This window comes from Nerophis ophidion, linkage group LG01, assembly GCF_033978795.1.
Source record: "Nerophis ophidion isolate RoL-2023_Sa linkage group LG01, RoL_Noph_v1.0, whole genome shotgun sequence".
NCBI classification, from domain to species: Eukaryota; Metazoa; Chordata; class Actinopteri; order Syngnathiformes; family Syngnathidae; genus Nerophis; species Nerophis ophidion.
The window spans coordinates 4,232,365-4,256,556 of record NC_084611.1 but is presented as its reverse complement, the minus strand read 5'-3'; the positions used below and the strand labels follow the sequence as shown (position 1 = coordinate 4,256,556).

The following is a 24,192-nucleotide window of genomic DNA, read 5'->3' as shown; positions in this document are numbered from 1 at the left end:
GGAGGAGGAGGAACTCTGGATCACCCAGGAGGGGGACTACCTGGTGGAGCCGGACCTCACCGGGGCCCCGCTCGCTGCCGCCGTCTCCGTCCAGAACGAAGGCCACGAAGAGAAACCGCCCGAGTGCATTCTGAGTGAGCCTCCAAGACAAACACACTGAATGCGCTAAAAAGAGAAGTAAACACATTTTAAGGGACTCCGTTTTTGCTCAGATTATTTCTGGTTTTGCCCGACGGAGAAAAAAACTTCTTAAACTTTCCGCAAAAAACTCGTCACTATCGTTCCGTTTGATTATTTCCCCCGTCTTTTATTTTTATTTTACAACAGGGGTCACCAGGCTTTATGAAACCAAGAGCTACTTCTTGGGTTCTGATTAATGCGAAGGGCTACCAGTTTGATACACACTTAGATAAATTGCCAGAAATAGCCAATTTGCTCACCTTTAATAAATAAATCTAGATATATATATATATATATATATATATATATATATTTTTAAAAAAAGGGGTATTTCTGTCTGTCGTTCCGTCGTACATTTTATTTAATTTTACGGAAGGTTTTTTGTAGAGAATAAATGATGAAAAAAACACTTAATTGAATGGTTTAAAAGAAAAGAAAACACACAAAAAAATGAAAATTTAATTTTGAAACATAGTTTATCTTCGATTTCAATTCTTTAAAGGGGAACATTATCAGCAGACCTATGTAAGCGTCAATATATACCTTGATGGTGCAGAAAAAAGACCATCTATTTTTTTAACCGATTTCCGAACTCTAAATGGGTGAATTTCGCAATTGTTCGCCTGTCAGAGCAATCAATCAATCAATCAATGTTTATTTATATAGCCCCAAATCCCAAATGTCTCAAAGGACTGCACAAATCATTACGACTCCAACATCCTCGGAAGAACCCACACAAGGGCAAGGAAAACTCACACCCAGTGGGCAGGGAGAATTCACATCCAGTGGGACGCCAGTGACAATGCTGACTATGAGAAACCTTGGAGAGGACCTCAGATGTGGGCAACCCCCCCCCTTCTAGGGGACCGAAAGCAATGGATGTCGAGCGGGTCTAACATGATACTGTGAAAGTTCAATCCATAGTGGCTCCAACACAGCCGCGAGAGTTCAGTTCAAAGTGGATCCAAGACAGCAGCGAGAGTCCCGTCCACAGGAAACCATCTCAAGCGGAGGCGGATCAGCAGCGTAGAGATGTCGCCAACCGATACAGGCGAGCGGTCCATCCTGGGTCCCGACTCTGGACAGCCAGTACTTCATCCATGGCCATCGGTCCAGACCCCCTCCACGAGGGAGGGGGGGACATAGGAGAAAAAAGAAAAGAAGCGGCAGATCAACTGGTCTAAAAAGGAGGTCTATTTAAAGGCTAGAGTATACAGATAAGTTTTAAGGTGAGACTTAAATGCTTCTACTGAGGTAGCATCTCGAACTGTTACCGGGAGGGCATTCCAGAGTACTGGAGCCCGAACGGAAAACGCTCTATAGCCCGCAGACTTTTTTTGGGCTCTAGGAATCACTAATAAGCCGGAGTCTTTTGAAGGCAGATTTCTTGCCGGGACATATGGTACAATACAATCGGCAAGATAGGATGGAGCTAGACCGTGTAGTATTTTATACGTAAGTAGTAAAACCTTAAAGTCACATCTTAAGTGCACAGGAAGCCAGTGCAGGTGAGCCAGTATAGGTATATATGTATGTATATATGTATATAAAGGTATATACAGTATAGGTATATATGTATGTATAGGTATATAAAGGTATATACAGTATAGGTATATATGTATGTATATATGTATATAAAGGTATATACAGTATAGGTATATATGTATGTATATATGTATATAAAGGTATATACAGTATAGGTATATATGTATGTATATATGTTTATAAAGGTATATACAGTATAGGTATATATGTATGTATATATGTATATAAAGGTATATACAGTACAGGCGTAATATGATCAAACTTTCTTGTTCTTGTCAAAAGTCTAGCAGCCGCATTTTGTACCAATGACCTTTCACCCGTGACGTCACATCCTGAAGCGACCCGCCATTTTCTCAACCACATTACACACACCGAGTCAAATCAGCTCTGTTATTTGACGTTTTTTCGACCGTTTACCGGTACCTTGGAGACATCATGCCTCGTCGGTGTGTTGTCGGAGGGTGTAACAACACCAACAGAGGTGTAACAACACCAACAGAGGTGTAACAACACCAACAGAGATGTAACAACACCAACAGAGATGTAACAACACCAACAGAGATGTAACAACACCAACAGAGATGTAACAACACCAACAGAGGTGTAACAACACCAACAGAGATGTAACAACACCAACAGAGATGTAACAACACCAACAGAGATGTAACAACACCAACAGAGGTGTAACAACACCAACAGAGGTGTAACAACACCAACAGAGGTGTAACAACACCAACAGAGGTGTAACAACACCAACAGAGGTGTAACAACACCAACAGAGGTGTAACAACACCAACAGAGGTGTAACAACACCAACAGAGGTGTAACAACACCAACAGAGGTGTAACAACACATACAGAGGTGTAACAACACATACAGAGGTGTAACAACACCAACAGAGATGTAACAACACCAACAGAGATGTAACAACACCAACAGAGATGTAACAACACCAACAGAGATGTAACAACACCAACAGAGGTGTAACAACACCAACAGAGGTGTAACAACACCAACAGAGGTGTAACAACACCAACAGAGGTGTAACAACACCAACAGAGGTGTAACAACACCAACAGAGGTGTAACAACACCAACAGAGGTGTAACAACACCAACAGAGGTGTAACAACACCAACAGAGGTGTAACAACACCAACAGAGGTGTAACAACACCAACAGAGGTGTAACAACACCAACAGAGGTGTAACAACACCAACAGAGGTGTAACAACACCAACAGAGGTGTAACAACACCAACAGAGATGTAACAACACCAACAGAGGTGTAACAACACCAACAGAGGTGTAACAACACCAACAGAGGTGTAACAACACCAACAGAGGTGTAACAACACCAACAGAGGTGTAACAACACCAACAGAGGTGTAACAACACCAACAGAGGTGTAACAACACCAACAGAGGTGTAACAACACCAACAGAGGTGTAACAACACCAACAGAGGTGTAACAACACATACAGAGGTGTAACAACACCAACAGAGATGTAACAACACCAACAGAGATGTAACAACACCAACAGAGATGTAACAACACCAACAGAGGTGTAACAACACATACAGAGGTGTAACAACACATACAGAGATGTAACAACACCAACAGAGATGTAACAACACCAACAGAGATGTAACAACACCAACAGAGATGTAACAACACCAACAGAGATGTAACAACACCAACAGAGGTGTAACAACACCAACAGAGGTGTAACAACACCAACAGAGGTGTAACAACACCAACAGAGGTGTAACAACACCAACAGAGGTGTAACAACACCAACAGAGGTGTAACAACACCAACAGAGGTGTAACAACACCAACAGAGGTGTAACAACACCAACAGAGATGTAACAACACCAACAGAGGTGTAACAACACCAACAGAGGTGTAACAACACCAACAGAGGTGTAACAACACCAACAGAGGTGTAACAACACCAACAGAGGTGTAACAACACCAACAGAGGTGTAACAACACCAACAGAGGTGTAACAACACCAACAGAGGTGTAACAACACCAACAGAGGTGTAACAACACCAACAGAGGTGTAACAACGCCAACAGAGATGTAACAACACCAACAGAGATGTAACAACACCAACAGAGATGTAACAACACCAACAGAGGTGTAACAACACCAACAGAGGTGTAACAACACCAACAGAGGTGTAACAACACCAACAGAAGTGTAACAACACCAACAGAGACGGATTCAAGTTGCAACAGTGGTCAAAAGACGCAAAAGTCCCTCGTTTGTTGTGCACACTTTACCGACGACAGCTATGCTACGACAGAGATGGCAAGAATGTGTGGATATCCTGCGACACTCAAACAAATGCATTTCCAACGATAAAGTCAACGAAATCACAAAGTTGAGTTTTGTTGATGTTATTGACTTATGTGCTAATCAGACATATTTGGTCACGGCATGACTGCAAGCTAATCGATGCTAACATGCTATGTAGGCTAGCTGTATGTACATATTGCATCATTATGCCTCATTTGTAGCTATATTTGCATCCTGTCTTTCCCTCCACTTACATTTAATGCCAAACAAACACATACCAATCGTTGGTTAGAAGGCGATCGCCGAATTCGTCCTCGCTTCCTCCCGTGCCGCTGTCTGTCGTGATATGGCTTTAATTTCCTTTTCGGTACCTGCCTCCACACTCCAACCATCCGTTTCAATACATGCGTAATCCGCTGAATCGCTTACGGCACTGAAATCCGAGTCTGAATCCGAGCTACTGTGCTATACCTTTCTGTGCTATCCGCCATGTTTGTTTTTGGTGGCTTCCCGCAGTGACGTCACAGGACAATAGACGGGTGGATGTAGCGATGGTGTGAATCAGGCACTTTGAAGCCGTTTTTCGGGATATTGCGTAATGGGTAAAATTTTGAGAAAAACTTCGAAAAATAAAATAAGCCACTGGGAACTGATTTTTATTGGTTTTAACCATTCAGAAATTGTGATAATATTCCCCTTTAAAATTCAAAATTCAACCGAAAAATTAAGAGAAAAACTAGCTAATTCGAATATTTTTGAAAAAATTAAAAAAATAATTTTTGGAACATCATTAGTAATTTTTCCTGATTAAGATTAATTTTGGAATTTTGATGACATGTTTTAAATAGGTTAGAATATATAACAAATTGGACCAAGCTATATTTCTAACAAAGATAAATCATTATTTCTTCTAGATTTACCAGAACAAAAATTTTAAAATAAATTCTAAACACTTTAAAATAAGATCTAAATTTGATTTGTCAAGAATAATTTTTTACATTTTTAATCATAATACGTTTGAAGAAATATTTCACAAATATTCTTTGTCGAAAAAACAGAAGCTAAAATTCAATTTCGACTCTTTAAAATTCAAAATTCAACCGGAAAAAAAAAGAGAAAAAACTAGCTAATTCAAATCTTTTTGAAAAAATTTAAAAAAGAATTCATGGAACATCATTAGTATTTTTTCCTGATTAAGATACATTTTAAAATGTTGATGACATGTTTTAAATAGGTTAAAATCCAATCAGCACTTTGTTAGAATATTTAACAAATTGGACCAAGCTATATTTCTTACAAAGACAAATCATTATTTCTTCTAGATTTTCCAGAACTTTAAAATAAATTCAAATGACTTTGAAATAAGATTTAAATTTGATTCTACAGATTTTCTAGATTTGCCAGAATATATTTTTTTTAATTTTAATCATAATAAGTTTGAAGAAATATTTCACATATATTCTTCGTCGAAAAAACAGAAGCTAAAATGAAGAATTACATTAAAATGTATTCATTATTCTTTACAATAAAAAAAAAAAATTCACTTGAACATCGATTTAAATTGTCAGGAAAGAAGAGGAAGGAATTTAAAAGGTAAAAATGTATACGTGTTTAAAAATCCTAAAATAATTTTTAAGGTTGGATTTTTTCTCTAAAATTGTCTTTCTGAAAGTTATAAAAAGCAAAGTAAAAAAATAAATGAATTTATCTAAACAAGTGAAGACCAAGTCTTTAAAATATTTTCTCGGATTTTCAAATTCTATTGGAGTTTTGTCTCTCTTAGAATTAAAAATGTCCAGCAAAACGAGACCAGCTTGCTAGTAAATAAATACAATTTAAAAAATAGAGGCAGCTCACTGGTAAGTGCTGCTATTTGAGCTATTTCTAGAACAGACCTGGCGACCTGGTTGGTGACCCCTGATGTACAATCACTCCCACTTAAGGTTGGTGACCCCTGATGTACAATCTCTCCCACTTAAGGCGTCCTTCTCACTCCTTACAGTATCAAACTACGTTCACACTGCAGGGCAGATGTCCAATCTGATGTTTTTATGGAGTCGTTGACGTTTCTATAAAAACCAAAAAAAGTCCAACGCAATCCGACCCGCCCTCGCCGTCTCCACGCCACACAAACATGGCTCCCGTTCACATGTGTTCAACCTCGACATTTTTTTACCGGGCGGAGACGATTAAGAAGGAAGAAGTTAAACATGCTTCAATAACACCACTTTTTTTGTTTTATTCTAAAATACATTTTCGCACTTTTGTCAAAACGTCCCCGAACTTTTCTCATTTGTTTGTGCTGCAATTATTTTGTATATTTTTTGTTATGATTGATAGTTTGAATATTATAATTTATTTATTTTGTATGTTATTGTTAGTTTTGTGATTCAAACATTTATCGTCTTTTATCATTTTAATGTTAACATTTTATTATTCATAACCAGTCGCCCTTAAATCTCCCTCAATGTTTGTGTTGCAATTTTTTTTATTTTTTTTTTATTGTGGTAATAGTCTGTGATGCAAAAAATGTTAGTCTATTATAATTTTAATGTTATTAATGTGTTATTAGTCTGCGATAAAAAAATGTTAATCTATTATCATTTTAATGTTAACATTTTATTATTCATAACCAGTCCGCCCACCTTGTCAAAACCTTCCTAAATGTTTGTGCTACAATTGTTTTTGTCTATTATAGTTTTTGTTATTAATGTGTTAATAGTCTGTGATACAAATATTATTAGTCTATTATAGTTTTAATGTTAACATTTTATTATTCATAACCAGTCCCCCACCTTGTCAAAACCTCCCTAAACGTTTGTGCTACAATTGTTTTTGTCTATTATAGTTTTTGTTATTAATGTGTTAATAGTCTGTGATACAAATATTATTAGTCTATTATAGTTTTAATGTTAACATTTTATTATTCATAACCAGTCCCCCACCTTGTCCAAATCTCCCTCAACGTTTGTGCTACAATTATTTGTCTATTATAGTATTTATTATTAATGTGTTATTAACATGTTATTACTTTATGCTGCAAAATTCTTAGTCTATCATAATTTTTATGTTAACATTTTTAATATTCATAACCAGTCCCCCACCTTGTCAAAACCTCCCTAAACGTTTGTGCTACAATTATTTGTCTATTATAGTATTTATTATTAATGTGTTATTAACATGTTATTACTTTATGCTGCAAAATTCTTGGTCCATCATAATTTTTATGTTAACATTTTAATATTCCTAACGAGTCCCCCACCTTGTCAAAACCTCCCTAAACGTTTCTGCTACAATTGTTTTGTCTATTATAGTTTTTGTTATTAATGTGTTATTAATGTGTTAATAGTCTGTGATACAAATATTGTTATTCTATTATAGTTTTAATGTTAACATTTTATTTTTCATAACCAGTCCCTAAACGTTTGTGCTACAATTTTTTGTCTATTATAGTGTTTGTTATTAATGTGTTATTAACATGTTATTACTTTATGCTGCAAAATTCTTAGTCCATCATAATTTTTATGTTAACATTTTATTCTTCATAACCAGTCCCCCCTTGTCAAAATCTGCCTAAACGTTTCTGCTACCATTTTTTGTCTATTATAGTTTTTGTTATTAATGTGTTATTAACATGTTATTACTTTATGCTGCAAAATTCTTAGTCCATCATAATTTTTATGTTAACATTTTATTCTTCATAACCAGTCCCCCACCTTGTCAAAATCTCCCTCAACGTTTGTGCTACAATTATTTGTCTATTATAGTATTTATTATTAATGTGTTATTAACATGTTATTACTTTATGCTGCAAAATTCTTAGTCCATCATAATTTTTTATGGTAACATTTTTAATATTCCTAACGAGTCCCCCACCTTGTCAAAACCTCCCTAAACGTTTCTGCTACAATTTTTTTGTCTATTATAGTTTTTATGTTATTAATGTGTTATTAATGTGTTGATAGTCTGTCATACAAATATTGTTAGTCTATTATAGTTTCAATGTTAACATTTTATTTTTCTTAACCGGTCCCCCACCTTGTCAAAATATCCCTAAACATTTGTGCTACAATTATTGTCTGCTAGTTTTTATGTTATTAATGTGTTATTAACATGTTAATAGTCTGTGATACAAATATTGTTAGTCTATTACAGTTTTAATGTTAACATTTTATTATTCATAACCAGTCCCTAAACGTTTGTGCTACAATTTTTTGTCTATTATGGTGTTTGTTATTAATGTGTTATTAACATGTTATTACTTTATGCTGCAAAATTCTTAGTCCGTCATAATATTAACATTTTATTCTTCATAACGAGTCCCCCACCTTGTCAAAATCTCCCTAAACGTTTTTGCTACAATTTTTTTTGTCTATTATATTTTTTATGTTATTGTGTTATTAACATGTTAATAGTCTGCGATACAAATATTGTTAGTCTATTATAGTTTTAATGTTAACATTTTATTATTCATAACCAGCCCCCCACCTTGTCCAAACCTCCCTAAACGTTTGTGCTACAATTTTTTGTGTATTATATTTGTTATTAATGTGTTATTAACATGTTATTAATGTGTGCTGCAAAATTCTTAGTCTACCGTAGTTTTTATGTTAATATTTTATTATTCATAACCAGTCCCCCACCTTGTCAAAACCTCCCTGAACATTTGGGCTACAATATTATTTTTTTTGGTCCAACTATTATCGGTTTCACGTTATCGTGTTAACGCGTTCCTAGTTTGTGTTGCAAACATCTTTTGTTAGCATTTCATTTTTCACAGCCAACTCCCCATCATTTCAAAACCTCCCTAAAAATGTCTCAAAAGTTAGTGCTATTTTTGTTGCACTTTATTTTTAACGTCATCCCAACTTTTCCCCCAAATATACCCCGGTTTTCGGTTGCCGTACGGCCGAACATTGCAGGGAACAAACTAGACTGTTGGCGCCAAAGAATCACACTTTTTTGAGGTCGAGTCTATGACCTAAAATGATCATCCTCGAAGAAAATGTGTAAATGATTGATAAACAATGAAGAAAAGTCTGTATATCCTGAAGGACATGTTCATTGTTACTGACACCAGTTGTAGTCTTGCTAAATCAAAATGTTGTTCCGGCGAACATCCTAAGGGACGTCCTCTGTAAAAGACAAAAATTCTGTTTAGAAATGTTTGTTTTATGTTCTTGCTGTCACCTCTGCAACCTCTAATTTGATCTATTTGGGTTAAAATTATTTTTTGTAAGCCAGTAACTATAGTCTGCAAATGATGTGTTGTTGTTAGTGTCGGTGCTGTCTAGAGCTGGGTAGAGTAACCCTGTAATACTCTTCCATATCAGTAGGTGGCAGCTAATTGCAGGAGGCAGGGTGCAGGTAAAAAGGTGTCTGATGATTCAACCAAAAAAAAACAAAAGGTGAGGCTATGCAGAATGAAACTAAAACTGAACTGACTACAAAGGAAACAAAAACGGAATGCTGGACGACGGCAAAGACTTACTGTGGAGCAAAAGATGGCGTCCACAAAGACGGATAAAAACAACTGAAATATTCTTGATTGCTAAAAAAAAGTAGATGTGGGCAATATCGCTCAATAGTGAAGTGAGTTATATTTATATAGCGCTTTTCTCTAGTGACTCAAAGCGCTTTACATAGTGAAACCCAACATCTGAGTTACATTTAAACCAGTGTGGGTGGCACTGGGAGCGGGTGGGTAAAGTGTCTTGCCCAAGGACACAACGGCAGTGACTAGGATGGCGGAAGCGGGAATTGAACCTGCAACCCTCAAGTTACCAACCGAGCTATGCTGCCCCAATACAAAAAAAAGAGAAAAAGCCACCAAAATAGGAGCGCAAGACAAGAAGTAAAAGACTACACACAGGAAAACAGCAAAAAAGTCCAAATAAGTCAGGGTGTGATGTGACAGGTGGTGACAGTACACCTACTTTGAGACAAGAGCTATAGTCATGCATGCTTTAAAGTCATATAAATGGGTTGTACTTGTATAGCGCTTTTCTACCTTCAAGGTACTCAAAGCGCTTTGACACTACTTCCCCATTCACACACACATTCACACACTGATGGAGGGAGCTGCCATGCAAGGCGCCAACCAGCACCCATCAGGAGCAAGGGTGAAGTGTCTTGCTCAGGACACAACGGACGTGACGAGGTGGTTCTAGGTGGGATTTGAACCAGTGACCCTCTAGGTGGGATTTGAACCAGTGACCCTCGGGTTGCGCACGGCCACTCTTCCACCGTGCCACGCCGTCCCTATATGCGGTCCTCTCCAAGGTTTCTCATAGTCACTGTCACAGACATCCCACTGCGGTGCGTTTTTCCTTGCCTTTATGTGGGCTCTGTACCAAGGATGTTGTTGTGGTTTGTGCAGCCCTTTGAGACACTTGTGATTTAGGGCTATATAAATAAACATTTATAGATTGATTTCACAACGTAAAGTGCTTTGAATCACTAGAGAAAAGCCCTATGTAAATATAATTCACTTCACTCCTATGTGTAGAAATCTGTATATCCAACAATTGCTATGATTTTTTAATGTCAACTGAGTTTTTTTTTTAAGATTTCTGCTGGTGGTGTGACTACGCATTTTTTCAACACAAAAAAATGTGCCTTGGCTCAAAAACGGTTGAAAAACACTGGCGTAAAGCATCGTGCTTCAACTATCTGCTGATCTCACCAACCTCTTGATGTGCGACTTAGTGAGTCTGGCCGTTGGAAACAAGGGAAGCACAATAAAAAGTGTGAGCAAATGTTGCTACTAAAGTAACACAACTTAATGTGTTTCTCCCACATGGCAGATTGTGTCATTTTTGTCCATGTTACTTTGGGAAAAGGATTGTGGCGGTCCGGTCCCTGCATGATCAGTATCAGAGCTTCCTGTATGATCAGTGTCAGAGCTTCCTGTATGATCAGTGTCAGAGCTTCCTGTATGATCAGTGTCAGAGCTTCCTGTATGATCAGTGTCAGAGCTTCCTGTATGATCAGTCAGAGCTTCCTGTATGATCAGTGTCAGAGCTTCCTGTATTATCAGTGTCAGAGCTTCCTGCATGATCAGTGTCAGAGCTTCCTGTATGATCAGTGTCAGAGCTTCCTGTATTATCAGTATCAGAGCTTCCTGTATGATCAGTGTCAGAGCTTCCTGTATGATCAGTGTCAGAGCTTCCTGTAAGATCAGTGTCAGAGCTTCCTGTATGATCAGTGTCAGAGCTTCCTGTGTGATCAGTGTCAGAGCTTCCTGTATGATCAGTCAGAGCTTCCTGTAAGATCAGTGTCAGAGCTTCCTGTAAGATCAGTGTCAGAGCTTCCTGTAAGATCAGTGTCAGAGCTTCCTGTATGATCAGTGTCAGAGCTTCCTGTATGATCAGTGTCAGAGCTTCCTGTAAGATCAGTGTCAGAGCTTCCTGTAAGATCAGTGTCAGAGCTTCCTGTAAGATCAGTGTCAGAGCTTCCTGTATGATCAGTGTCAGAGCTTCCTGTATGATCAGTGTCAGAGCTTCCTGTAAGATCAGTGTCAGAGCTTCCTGTAAGATCAGTGTCAGAGCTTCCTGTAAGATCAGTGTCAGAGCTTCCTGTATGATCAGTGTCAGAGCTTCCTGTATGATCAGTGTCAGAGCTTCCTGTATGATCAGTATCAGAGCTTCCTGTATGATCAGTGTCAGAGCTTCCTGTATGATCAGTGTCAGAGCTTCCTGTATGATCAGTGTCAGAGCTTCCTGTATGATCAGTATCAGAGCTTCCTGTATGATCAGTGTCAGAGCTTCCTGTATGATCAGTGTCAGAGCTTCCTGTATGATCAGTGTCAGAGCTTCCTGTATGATCAGTATCAAAGCTTCCTGTAAGATCAGTATCAGAGCTTCCTGTATGATCAGTGTCAGAGCTTCCTGTATGATCAGTATCAGAGCTTCCTGTATGATCAGTATCAGAGCTTCCTGTATGATCAGTGTCAGAGCTTCTTGTATGATCAGTATCAGAGCTTCCTGTAAGATCAGTATCAGAGCTTCCTGTATGATCAGTGTCAGAGCTTCCTGTATGATCAGTGTCAGAGCTTCCTGTATGATCAGTGTCAGAGCTTCCTGTATGATCAGTGTCAGAGCTTCCTGTATGATCAGTGTCAGAGCTTCCTGTATGATCAGTGTCAGAGCTTCCTGTATGATCAGTGTCAGAGCTTCCTGTATGATCAGTATCAGAGCTTCCTGTATGATCAGTATCAGAGCTTCCTGTATGATCAGTGTCAGAGCTTCCTGTATGATCAGTGTCAGAGCTTCCTGTATGATCAGTATCAGAGCTTCCTGTATGATCAGTGTCAGAGCTTCCTGTATGATCAGTGTCAGAGCTTCCTGTATGATCAGTGTCAGAGCTTCCTGTATGATCAGTGTCAGAGCTTCCTGTATGATCAGTGTCAGAGCTTCCTGTATGATCAGTGTCAGAGCTTCCTGTATGATCAGTGTCAGAGCTTCCTGTATGATCAGTGTCAGAGCTTCCTGTATGATCAGTGTCAGAGCTTCCTGTATGATCAGTGTCAGAGCTTCCTGTATGATCAGTGTCAGAGCTTCCTGTATGATCAGTGTCACTTCCTGTATGATCAGTGTCAGAGCTTGGTCCGCATTGCCGGCAGTAAGTCCGACCCTCTTCCAGTGAGGGTTGGACTCTGCCAAGGCTGCCCTTTGTCACCCATTCTGTTCAGAACTTTTATGGACAGAGTTTTTTTGCGCAGTCTGGTCGTTGAGGGGATCGGGTTTGGTGGCTGCAGGATTAGGTTTCTGCTTTTTGCGGGTGATGTAGTCCTGATGGCTTCATCTGGCCAGGATCTTCAGCTCTCACTGGATCGGTTCGCAGCCCAGTGCGAAGCGACTGGGATGAAAAATCAGCACTTCAAGTCCATGGTTCACGCCCAGAAAAGGGTGGAATGCCATCTCCAGGTTGGGGAGAAGATCTTACCCCATGTGGAGGAGTTCAACTACCTCAGTCTTGTTCATGACTGAGGGAAGAGTAGATGGTGAGATCGACAGGCGGATCGGTGCGGCATCTTCAGTTGCGGCGAAGAAGGGTCTTAGCCGGAAGGCAAAGCTCTCCGTTTACCGGTCGATCTACGTTCCTATCCTCACCTATGGTCATGAGCTTTGGGTTATGACCGACAGGACCAAGTGACGGGTCTCTCCCTTAGGGTGAAAAGCTCTTTCATCCGGGAGAAGCTCAAAGTAAAGCCTCTGCTCCTCCACATGGAGAGGAACCAGATGAGGTGGTTCGGGCATCTGGTCAGGATGCCACCCGAACACCTCCCTAGTGAGGTGTTTAGGGCACGTCCGACCGGCAGGAGGCCACGGGGAAGACCCAGGACACGTTGGGAAGACTGTCTCCCAGCTGGCCTAGGAACGCCTCTGGATCCCCCGGGAGGAGCTGGATGGAGTGGCTGAGGAGAGGGAAGTCTGGGCCTCTCTGTTTAGGCCGACCTCGGATAAGCGGAAAAAATGGATGGATGGATGGATACTTTGAGAAAAGGAACATACTTTTATGGTAGTTTTACTTCCTGAAACATTCTCCATCATCCAGCTCTTGATTGTAGGTGGCTGGTTAAAAAAATAAAAACAATGCTTTACTTCATCAAGCCCTGACGTTGACGAGGATCGATTCCACGTCCTTTAGCATGCAAGGCTTCAATCCATTTCACCATCAGTGGCTTGCTGGACTTTGTTTGGCACGGAACTCATTTTGGTTGAAACTACCTTTTTTCTAAATCATACAGCCTGTAACGTCGCCAGGATTTTGTTGGGAGAGTGACTCGAAAGCTGCGAAATGTGGAATTTGAAGTCAAGCTATTTTGACATAAATGGAGTGCTTACCCAAATAAACCGGGCGGGGTCAAAAAATGTCCCCGGCCAGCTGGACCAAAGGCACGACCGTCCATCGAGTGAGTCACACTTTATTATTTATACACACGTGACAAGTCGGCATACGCCGTGCACAAACAAAACGTGAAATAATACTTTATAGATACTGTAATCTGATGGATCATACTAATTCTCGATTATTATCATCCAATAATAATATTTCTTGATTATTATGATCCAATAATAATACTAATTCTTGATTATAATCCAATAATAATACTATTTCTTGATTATTATGATTCAATAATAATACTAAGTCTCGGTCATTATGATCCAATAATAATAATAATAATCGATTATTATCATCCAATAATTATACAAATTCTCGATTATCATCCAATAATGCTAATTCTCGATTACTATCATACAATAATAATACTAATTCTCGATTATTATGATCCAATAATAATACTAATTCACGATTATTATCCAATAATAATACTAATTCTCGATCATTACGATCCAATAATAATGCTAATGATCGATTATTATCATCCAATAATTATACTAATTCTCGATTATTATCATAAAATAATAATACTAATTCTCGATTATTATGATCCAATAATACTAATTCTCGATTATCATCCAATAATACCAATTTTTGATTATTAGCACCCAATAATAATGCTAATTCTCGATTATCATCATGCAATAAATACTAATTCTCGATTATTATCATACAATAATACTAATTATTGATTATTATGATCCAATAACACTAATTCTCGATTATCATCCAATAATAATGCTAATTCTCGACTATCATCATGCATCAATACGGCCGCCCGGTGGCAGCAGTGCGACGCCACGAATGCTTTATCTGCAGTAATAACTCCATCGAAGAAGAAAGAGCGGAAGTTGGCGTGTTTGGACGGCGGCGAACGACAAAAAGAACCACGACGACGTGTTATTAAGTTAAAAAAAAACATCAAAAATGTTGAAAGAGTTGGTGCAGGAGCGACTAATGGCGGCGGCTGATGAAATATTCGCGCTGTTTGAGAGAACAATAGCGTCTTACGAGGAGGAACTTTCTAGAACAAGAGAGGAGAAGGAGCGACATCGACAACAACTGGAAGCTGCTGGTAAAACTCCCATTAAAGGTATGTTTCCATCAATTATCTACACATTATTGTCTTTTGGTACACATTTTACTTGCTCTATTGACACATTTTCCAGGCTATTTAGTGTCCAATGTCAGCGTAGTGCTTCAAAACTGTTATTGTTCCGGGTCACTCACAGACGAGGACACTGCGCATGTGCAGTCCACCCACACCTCCCAACATTGACCGTGGAATAAAGAAATAGTTTTCCATTGCTTGGTTTGATTCCCATTTCCGATGTTCAAACTGACACTGACTCTTAAAGGCCTACTGAAATGAGATGTTCTTATTTAAACGGGGATAGCAGGTCCATTCTGTCTCATACTTGATCATTTTGCGGTATTGCTACATTTTTGCTGAAAGGATTTAGTAGAGAACATCCACGATAAAGTTTTATACTTTTGGTCGCTAATAAAAAAAACCTTGCATGTACCGGAAGTAGCAGACGATGTGCGCGTGACGTCACGGGTTGTGGAGCTCCTCACATCTGAACATTGTTTACAATCATGGCCACCAGCAGCGGGAGCGATTCGGACCAATAAAGCGACAATTTCCCCATTAATTGGAGCCAGGGTGAAAGATTTGTGGATGAGGAAAGTGAGAGTGAAGAACTAGAAAAAAAAAAAGAGGAGGCCAGTGGGAGCGATTCAGATGTTATTAGACACATTTACTAGGATAATTCTGGAAAATCCCTTATCTGCTTATTGTGTTACTAGTGTTCAGTGTGAATTATATTTATATAGCGCTTTTTCTCTAGTGACTCAAAGCGCTTTACATAGTGAAACCCAATATCTAATTTTTACATTTAAACCAGTGTGGGTGGCACTGGGAGCAGGTGGGTAAAGTGTCTTGCCCAAGGACACAACGGCAGTGACTAGGATGGCGGAAGCGGGGCTCGAACCTGCAACCCTCAAGTTGCTGGCACGGCCGCTCTACCAACCGAGCTATAAGTGAGATTATATGGTCGTACCTGAAAGTCGGAGGGGTGTGGTGACCGCCAGTGTCTCTGAGGGAAGCCACGTTTCTCGACGAGGCGAAGCAAAGGCCGCCGTTGGGGCCGGGCTGAGATTATTTTTTGTCCCCCTCCTCCATGGTGGAAGTATCCCACGTTTGGGGCCGGCCTGTCAGAGGAGGCAAGAGCGTCCGCAGCTGCCCCTTTGACAGGTGCACGAGGAACGACGCAAGCTCTCCGCTCATAACTACGGTAAGAGTGGACTTACTACCACACTTTTCTCACCGAAACCTGCCGGTTGACATGTGGCAGGGAACCATGTTCGCTTGACCGCTCTGTTCCATAGTAGAGCGTCACGTCATCTTTCGGGAATGTAAACGATGTGCTTGTGTTGCTAAAGGCAGCCGCAATACTCCGCTTCCCACCTACATCTTTCTTCTTTGACGTCTCCATTATTAATTGAAAAAAATTGCAAAAGATTCAGTAACACAGATGTCCAGAAGACTGTGTAATTATGCGATTAAAGCAGACGACTTATAGCTGGGATCGGGGCTGGAACAAAATGTCCGTTACAATCCGTGACGTCACGCGCACGAGTCATCATACCGCAACGTTTTCAACGGGATACTTCGCGCGAAATTTAAAATTGCAATTTAGTAAACTAAAGCGACCGTATTGGCATGTGTTGCAATGTTAATATTTCATCATTGATATATAAACTATCAGACTGTGTGGTCGCTAGTAGTGGCTTTCAGTAGGCCTTTAATAAAACTTGTGACTCTGGGGGACTTTTGGGGAGGAAATATTGTTGCGACGAAAATTTCTGCGTGGTGTTGCTTCCTTATTTGTGATTAGTCCGAGCTGTTTATCAGACCCAGCCGGTGTCTCTTCTTATAAGGCACCTGAAGCGAATGTGACATGTCACATTTATGACACATAGCGAGGTAAAAAAAAACAACAACAACCAATAGCCGTGTCATTTGTCCAGAATCTTAACAGTCCTCCTGGGTCGACCCAATTAAGGAAAAAATACCGGCACTCTGTAGGGTTGTACGGTATAGCGGTACTAGTACAGTATTGCAGTATTAATGAATGAAAAACATTACTATACTCTGATTGAAAAGTACCGGTTTGCCATATTTTTTTTAACGGGCATGACATTGCTGGTTTTACAAGCAGAGCAGCATGTTGGGCAGCGCACGCACACAGAGTACTTACAAGCAGAGACAGTGTGTAAACAGACAAGGGAGAACGGACGCATTTTGGTGTAAAAAGTCAAGATAAAGGCGAAGTTATAACACTGAAACACCCTCAGGAGTTTTTTAGCTACTTTCTAAATAACTAATCCTCGCCTCCATGGCGACAAATAAAGTAAGTTACTTGCAAGTAACATTATCACCGGAGGAGGAAGAATAGTTAAACATGCTTCACTACACACCGTGGGAGGATACAATAGCTCACAATGTAAACAAACGCCATGGGTGGATCTACACCTGACATCCACTGTAATGATACCAAGTATAAGAGCGTATCTAGTCAATACTACTATGATTACATAGTATTATAATTTTTTTTTTAAATTCATATTATGTTTATAAACTCAGAAAATACGTCTCTGGACACATGAGGACTTTGAATGTGATTAATGTATGATCCTGGAACTACTTGGTATTTGAATGATATCAAAATGTGTGGTATCATCCAAAACTAATGTCAAGTATCAAAGAAGAGAAGAAGAAGTGATTAATACATTTTAACAGAAGTGTGGATAGAACATGTTAAAACAGAAAATATTAAGATATTAACAGTGAATGAACAAGTAGGTTAATAATCCATTTTTACAGTTTGTCCCTCATAATGTTGACAAAATAATAGGTGTATAAATGACACAATATGTTACAGCAGACTAATTAGGAGTCTGTTTGTTTACCTACTACTAAAATACAAGTTGTCTAGTATGTTCAACATTTTATTTAAAGGGGAACATTATCAGCAGACCTATGTAAGCGTCAATATATACCTTGATGGTGCAGAAAAAAGACCATATATTTTTTTAACCAATTTCCGCACTCTAAATGGGTGAATTTTGGCAAATTGAACGCCTTTCTGTTTATCGCTCTTTTAGCGATGACGTCACATTACAAACACCGGGTCTCAGCTCTGTTATTTTCCGTTTTTTCGACTATTTTTTGGAACCTTGGAGACATCATGCCTCGTCGGTGTGTTGTCGGAGGGTGTAACAACACTAACAGGGAGGGATTCAAGTTGCACCACTGGCAAGAAATCTGCCGCCAGACCCCCATTGAATTTGCCAGAGTGTCTGCACATTTGACCGGCGATGCTAAGGCAGACATGGCACAGAGATGTATGGATAACCTGCAGATGCATTTGCAACCATTAAGTCAACGAAATCACAAAGGTGAGTTTTGTTGATGTTGTTGACTTATGTGCTAATCAGACATATTTGGTCGCAGCATGACTGCCAGCTAATCGATGCTAACATCCTATGCTAATCGATGCTAACATGCTATTTACGCTAGCTGTATGTACATTTGAAAGTAGATACCCACATTTAATGCGAAACAAACACTTACCAATCGACGGATTTAAGTTGCTCCAGTGTCACAAGATGCGAAAGTCCTGATCGTTTGGTCCGCACATTTTACCGGCGATGCTAATAAGGCAGCCATGCTATGGGTCACTTCATTAGGTACACCCACGCTACGGCCGAATAGCGTCAATAGCTATTCGCTCAATGGCTTAAATTTCTTCTTCAATTTCGTTTTCGCTATCTGCCTCCATACTCTGACCATCTGTTTCAATACATGCGTAATCTGTTGAATTGCTTAAGCCGCTGAAATCCGAGTCTGAATCCGAGCTAATGTCGCTATATCTTGCTGTGGTAACCGCCATGTTGTTTACATTGGCAGCACTGTATGACGTCACAGGGAAATGGACAGTCGCATCGCAAATAGCGAAAATCAAGAACTTTAAAGCTTTTTTTAGGGATATTCCGGGAGGTGTAAAATTTTGAAAAAAACTTCGACAAATAAAACAAGCCACCGGGAACTGATTTTTATTGTTTTTAACCCTTTTGAAATTGTGATAATGTTCCCCTTTAAGGACTAAATTGCAATAATAAACATATGTTTCATGTACCCTAAGAGTTTTTTTGTTCAAATAAAGACAAAAATTACATTTTTTTTTGTCGTCCCCTTTATTTAGGAAAGCATCAAAGTATCGAAGTACATTTTGGTATCGAGACAACCCTACTTGGAGTAATGAATTTATGGAAACATCCCAACATTTGTATAACGTGGGTCAATCAGCTGATCAATACACAGCAACATTGAAGACTGCCTTCCAGAGTCCTATTTCACAAACCAAAAACTGAATCCAGTACAGAGTGTAAAGCGATATCTACAGGAATAATTAATCTATTAAAAGGCTACCATTTTAACCTTCAAACCAAGAAATTAGTAACAAAATATTCTTAGGAGCGATGGATATTGCAATGAAAACATACTCACCATTAGAAAAGAAAAGTATCAAAGCACAGAAAAGTAACAAAATAAATGTTGGTATCAGCCCCCAGCATACTTGCCAACCCTCCTGGATTTTCCAGGAAACTCTCGAAATTCAGGCAGAGCTGGAGGCCACGCCCCCTCCAGTTCCATGCGGACCTGATTGAGGACAGCCTGTTTTCACGTCCTGCTTTCCCACAATATAAACAGCGTGCCTGCCCAATGGCGTTATAACTGTAGAATGATCCAGGGCAAGTTCTTGGTTTCTTTTGTGGGTTTATTGTTAGGCAGTTTCATTAACATCCTCCCAGCGCTGTAACAACACAAAACAACAGCAGTCACGTTTTCGTCTGCCGTAATCAGCAATGTTGTGACACTCTTAAACGGGACAATACCGCCATCTACTGTACATGCATATGGTCAGAAAAAAATAGTGAAAGAGAATTGAACAAGGATGGACAATTCAACCCTTAACTCAACAATGAGTAGATGAGTGTTATGTGTGTATGTGTAAATAAACGAACACTGAAATTCAAGTATTTCTTATATTATATATATAAAAAGAAGGAATGACTAGGTTTCTGCATGGAGGACAAGGTTCGACACCCGAGTGTCGAGAGCAGGCTATTGATCTGAAAGTCTACCTGCAGCATTCGTGCCTTCGGTTCAACCAAGTTCTTAAAGCCAGTCCTTATTGCAAAGAATTTCTCCTCCTGGTTGTGTGTTTGTGTTCCTCAGACTTCCAGCAGCTGATTGGTCCCACTCAGACGCAGGTGAGGATCTCCACTCTTAAGCAGAAGGATCCACAGCCCCCCTGCATCAAAGAGGAAGAGGTGGAGCCACAGCCCCCCCGTGCCAAAGAGGAAGAGATCCGGACCCCTCAGGAGGGCGAGTGTCTTCCTGATCTCACCAAGTTTCCACTGACCGTCGTCTCCATGAAGACCGAAGACCACCAAGACAAATCGCCGGAGTCCTTGCAGCTTCGTCACAGTCCAAGTGAGGGGAACAAAGGGGCGGAGCCACCGAGCTGCAGCGTGACAACAGGAGCTGATGGAGACCCCCGTGGAGCTCCACTGTCCTTTGAGCCTTTGAGCAGCGATACAGACTGGGAAGGTGATATCAGGACTCAAACTGGACACTTTGACCGTTCTAAAAAATGCTTTACCTGCACATTTTGTGCCAAACGATTCACCCTCAAGACAAATTTGACTCAACACATCAGAACGCACACCGGAGAAAAACCTTTTAGTTGCTTGATTTGCCGGAGTACATTTTCCCGCAGGTCCACTTTAAAAAGACACACGGGGACGCACGCGGGGGAAAAACCTTTCGGTTGCCCTGTTTGCCATCACCGCTTCGCCCAAAAGGCCGCCCTGGCGTCACACATGCGGACGCACACGGGAGAAAAACCCTTCGGCTGTTCGGTGTGCGGGAACCGCTTCTCGCACAAGTCCTATCTGGTGTCACACATGCGGACGCACACTGGAGAAAAACCTTTCAGGTGTTCAGTTTGCGGGAGCACGTTCTCTCAAAGGTCCACTTTAAAGAGACACTTGCAAACACACGCAGGAGAAAACACTTCTTAGTTGCTCATTTTGTCGTCAAAGCGTTGAGATTAAACATGCTATTATTGGAAAACAGGATGGTAAACACTTATCGTATTTCCTTGAATTGCCGTTGGGTTTATAATATGCGCCTGCCTAGAATTACTGCCGGGTCAAACTCGTTTCGCAAAATAATTAGCGCATGTTTAGCATTACCGCCGGCTCAGGATTAACGCCGGGTCAAAGTCGTTTCGCAAAATATTATTTTTATTAGCGCAAGTCTAGAATTTCCACCGGGTCAAACTCGTCACGTCACGCGTGACACTTCACCTGTCGTCATTTTCAAAATGGAGGAGGCTGATTTCAATCATTTGAAATCGCATAAAGAGAAGATGATTAAGAGCTATTCAGTAGGATTTAAGGTCCAAACAACTTGTGTTCATGTCAGACCTGCTTGGTCCTGCTCTCCGTACCAGGTGTTCCAGCTTCCGACAACCTCGCACGGAAAGTTCTGGTCCTGATGGAGCCTCTTTTGCACCTCACCCCTAAAAAGGGTTTTAAAAAGACAACAATGAGTAGAACAGTCCTGGTACACCGACATCGATCCGATGCCATCAGCAGGAATTAAACATACCGTATTTCCTTGAATTTCCGCCGGGTATATACAGTATTATGCACCTGCCTTGAATTACCACAGGGTCAAACTCGTCACGTCACGAGTGACACTTCCCCTGTCATCATTTTCAAAATGGAGGAGGCTGATTTCAATTATTTGAAATCGCATAAAGAGAAGACGATTAAGAGCTATTCAGTAGGATTTGAGGTCCAAACTATTGAATATGCTAAAAAGAACAGTAAGCAGCTATGTTTTATTAATATACCGTAGCTGCGTGTGTCAAATATGAGTCATTAAATGAGTCCCGCCTCCTGGTGGTAGAGGGCGCTAGTGATCCTTCTTGCGACTACTCGGCTGCAGAAGAAGTGACAACAAGCAGCAAGAGTGAGCAGCGATAGTTTATTTTTCCTCTCGCTTGCACTTTTAACATGAAGGATTACATATTTAAAATAAAACCGTTTTCTAAACTGGACTTTCAATCGAAGCAGGAGGTAATAAAGGAAGATCTCTATCGAGACAGAGAGACTTTTATAACTGAAGAAAGATAAGGAAGACTTCTATAAACAAGTTATCGATGCTTTTGATCAGAAGGAGCTGCGCATGGACTTCATTTATAAGTAAAGGTAAGACCATAATAACGTTGTTTTTTTATTAAATGTGCTTTTCATGATGGTATCCTTACATCACACTCAAATTTATAAGTGCAGTCCTAAAATTACCGCATGCCTTTGGTGGAGGTGTTAAATTAATTAGCGCCCCGGCGGCAATTCAAGGAAATGCGGTATTAGAAAATATGATGGAAAACACTTATGTATTTCTATTACAAACTGCAGTATTTCTGTTAAAACCACATTTAAACCAGATTAAGACCTTGTCTGCATGACTCACTGTGGAAGTATCTCTTCTCCCTTCTTGTTTTTCAACCTTTTTCGTTCCAGTTAACAGTGCACCATTTGTCCACACGGTCCGTACTTCCGCTGTTGTCGTGTCAGGGGCTCTCTCCCCCCTCCCAAACTGAGCCTACTCCCTCCCTCCCACTTTGTATTCAGTGTAAAAAGTGAACTCAGTGCGCATTCCTTACGTATTTTTCTTCTCCCTTCTTGTTTTTCAACCTTTTCGTTCCAGTTAAAAGTGCACCATTTGTCCAAACAGTCGGTACGTCCGCTGTTGTCGTGTCATGTGCTCTCTCCCCCCTCCCAAACTGAGCATACTCCCTCCCTCCCACTCTGTATTCAGTGTATAAAGTGAACTCAGCGCGCATTCCTTATGTGTTTCTCTTCTCCCTTCTTGTTTTTCAACCTTTTCGTTCCAGTTAAAAGTGCACCATTTGTCCAAACGGTCGGTACGTCCGCTGTTGTCGTGTCATGTGCTCTCTCCCCCCTCCCAAACTGAGCCTACTCCCTCCCTCCCACTTTGTAGTCAGTGTATAAAGTGAACTCAGTGCGCATTCCTTACGTATTTGTCTTCTCCCTTCTTGTTTTTCAACCTTTTCGTTCCAGTTAAAAGTGCACCATTTGTCCAAACGGTCTGTACGTCCGCTGTTGTTGTGTCATGTGCTCCCTCCCTCCCCCCCAAACTGAGCATACTCCCTCCCTCCCACTTTGTAGTCAGTGTAAAAATAGCACTCAGCGCGCATTCCTTCCATACTTGCTACAAATGTGACTTGTGCCTTTTGAATTGCTCGTGCTTTTCAGATAAATCTAAGAAAGACAATTTTGTTTGACTACTTGATTGGAAAATTTCCAATACACCTTAACACCTTGTCATTTAATGTGTAGAATTTTGAGGACATAAATGAATTTATTCCAGTTTGGAATAAGGCTGCAACGTAACAAAATGTGGGGAAAGTAAAGTGCGGTGAATACTTTTGGGATTCATAATGATCGCAGGCCAAAACAAGTGCAGGAAGGAACCAACTTCTGAAGAAAGTCATTGAACATTGTTATTCTGGAGCTAATGAATAAAATAGTTCTTACCATTAATGCGACTTCTTGAACAGGAACGGTAGGAAATGCATGAGAATGTTTTATATTTTGAACGTTATTTTTAACACTGATTACCAGCGGAATTATTCATTAGTGAGATACAGTCTGGTGTGTCGTGGGAGACATTACGTAATTTCACATAATTGGGTTAATAGTTTTTGCAAACCTGTAACTATAATTAGGGTCCGCCGGGCCCATGGCAAAGGACTCCACAGGAGTCCTTTGCCATGGGCCAAGGACCCTATTGAAAGTGTTGTGTTTTATTATTATTCCGCACCTACGCGCTGTAATTTGACCCCCTTAACATGCTTCAAAACCTTCCCAACATATTAAGCAACACAGGAAAACACCGGGAAAAAAAATCAAAATAAGTTACGGCTCGACAGTACACCTACATAGAGACAAGAGCTATTGCGAGAACAGTTTTTTTTAGGTCAATATCGGCTACTGACTTTTGACAAGAACAAGAAAGTTTGATCATATTACGCCTGTACTGTATATACCTTTATATACATACATATATACCTATACTGTATATACCTTTA

The 24,192-nt window shown here is 40.1% G+C and overlaps 2 protein-coding genes and 1 long non-coding RNA gene across 3 annotated transcripts in view; all 3 read left to right on the top strand.

Annotated features, from left to right (window-relative positions):
- LOC133549191 (uncharacterized) overlaps nucleotides 1-471 on the top strand; it is a 24,660-nt gene extending 24,189 nt beyond the window's left edge. The window contains exon 4 of the mRNA XM_061894380.1: nucleotides 1-471. This exon is cut by the window's left edge and continues 229 nt beyond it. Coding sequence (XP_061750364.1) covers nucleotides 1-160 — 160 coding nt within the window. The 3' untranslated portion in view covers nucleotides 161-471.
- The window catches only part of LOC133562665 (uncharacterized), a 62,812-nt gene extending 41,672 nt beyond the window's left edge, over nucleotides 1-21,140 (top strand). The window contains exons 7-9 of the mRNA XM_061916636.1: nucleotides 1-134; nucleotides 14,847-15,026; nucleotides 20,241-21,140. The exon at nucleotides 1-134 is cut by the window's left edge and continues 229 nt beyond it. Coding sequence (XP_061772620.1) covers nucleotides 1-134; nucleotides 14,847-15,026; nucleotides 20,241-21,088 — 1,162 coding nt within the window. The 3' untranslated portion in view covers nucleotides 21,089-21,140. The remainder of the gene's footprint in view (nucleotides 135-14,846; nucleotides 15,027-20,240) is intronic.
- On the top strand, nucleotides 3,270-9,293 carry LOC133549214 (uncharacterized). Its single transcript, XR_009806048.1, has 2 exons — nucleotides 3,270-5,933; nucleotides 5,971-9,293. It is a non-coding gene; the product is annotated as an uncharacterized LOC133549214 (long non-coding RNA).
- Nucleotides 21,141-24,192: the final 3,052 nt, after the last annotated feature.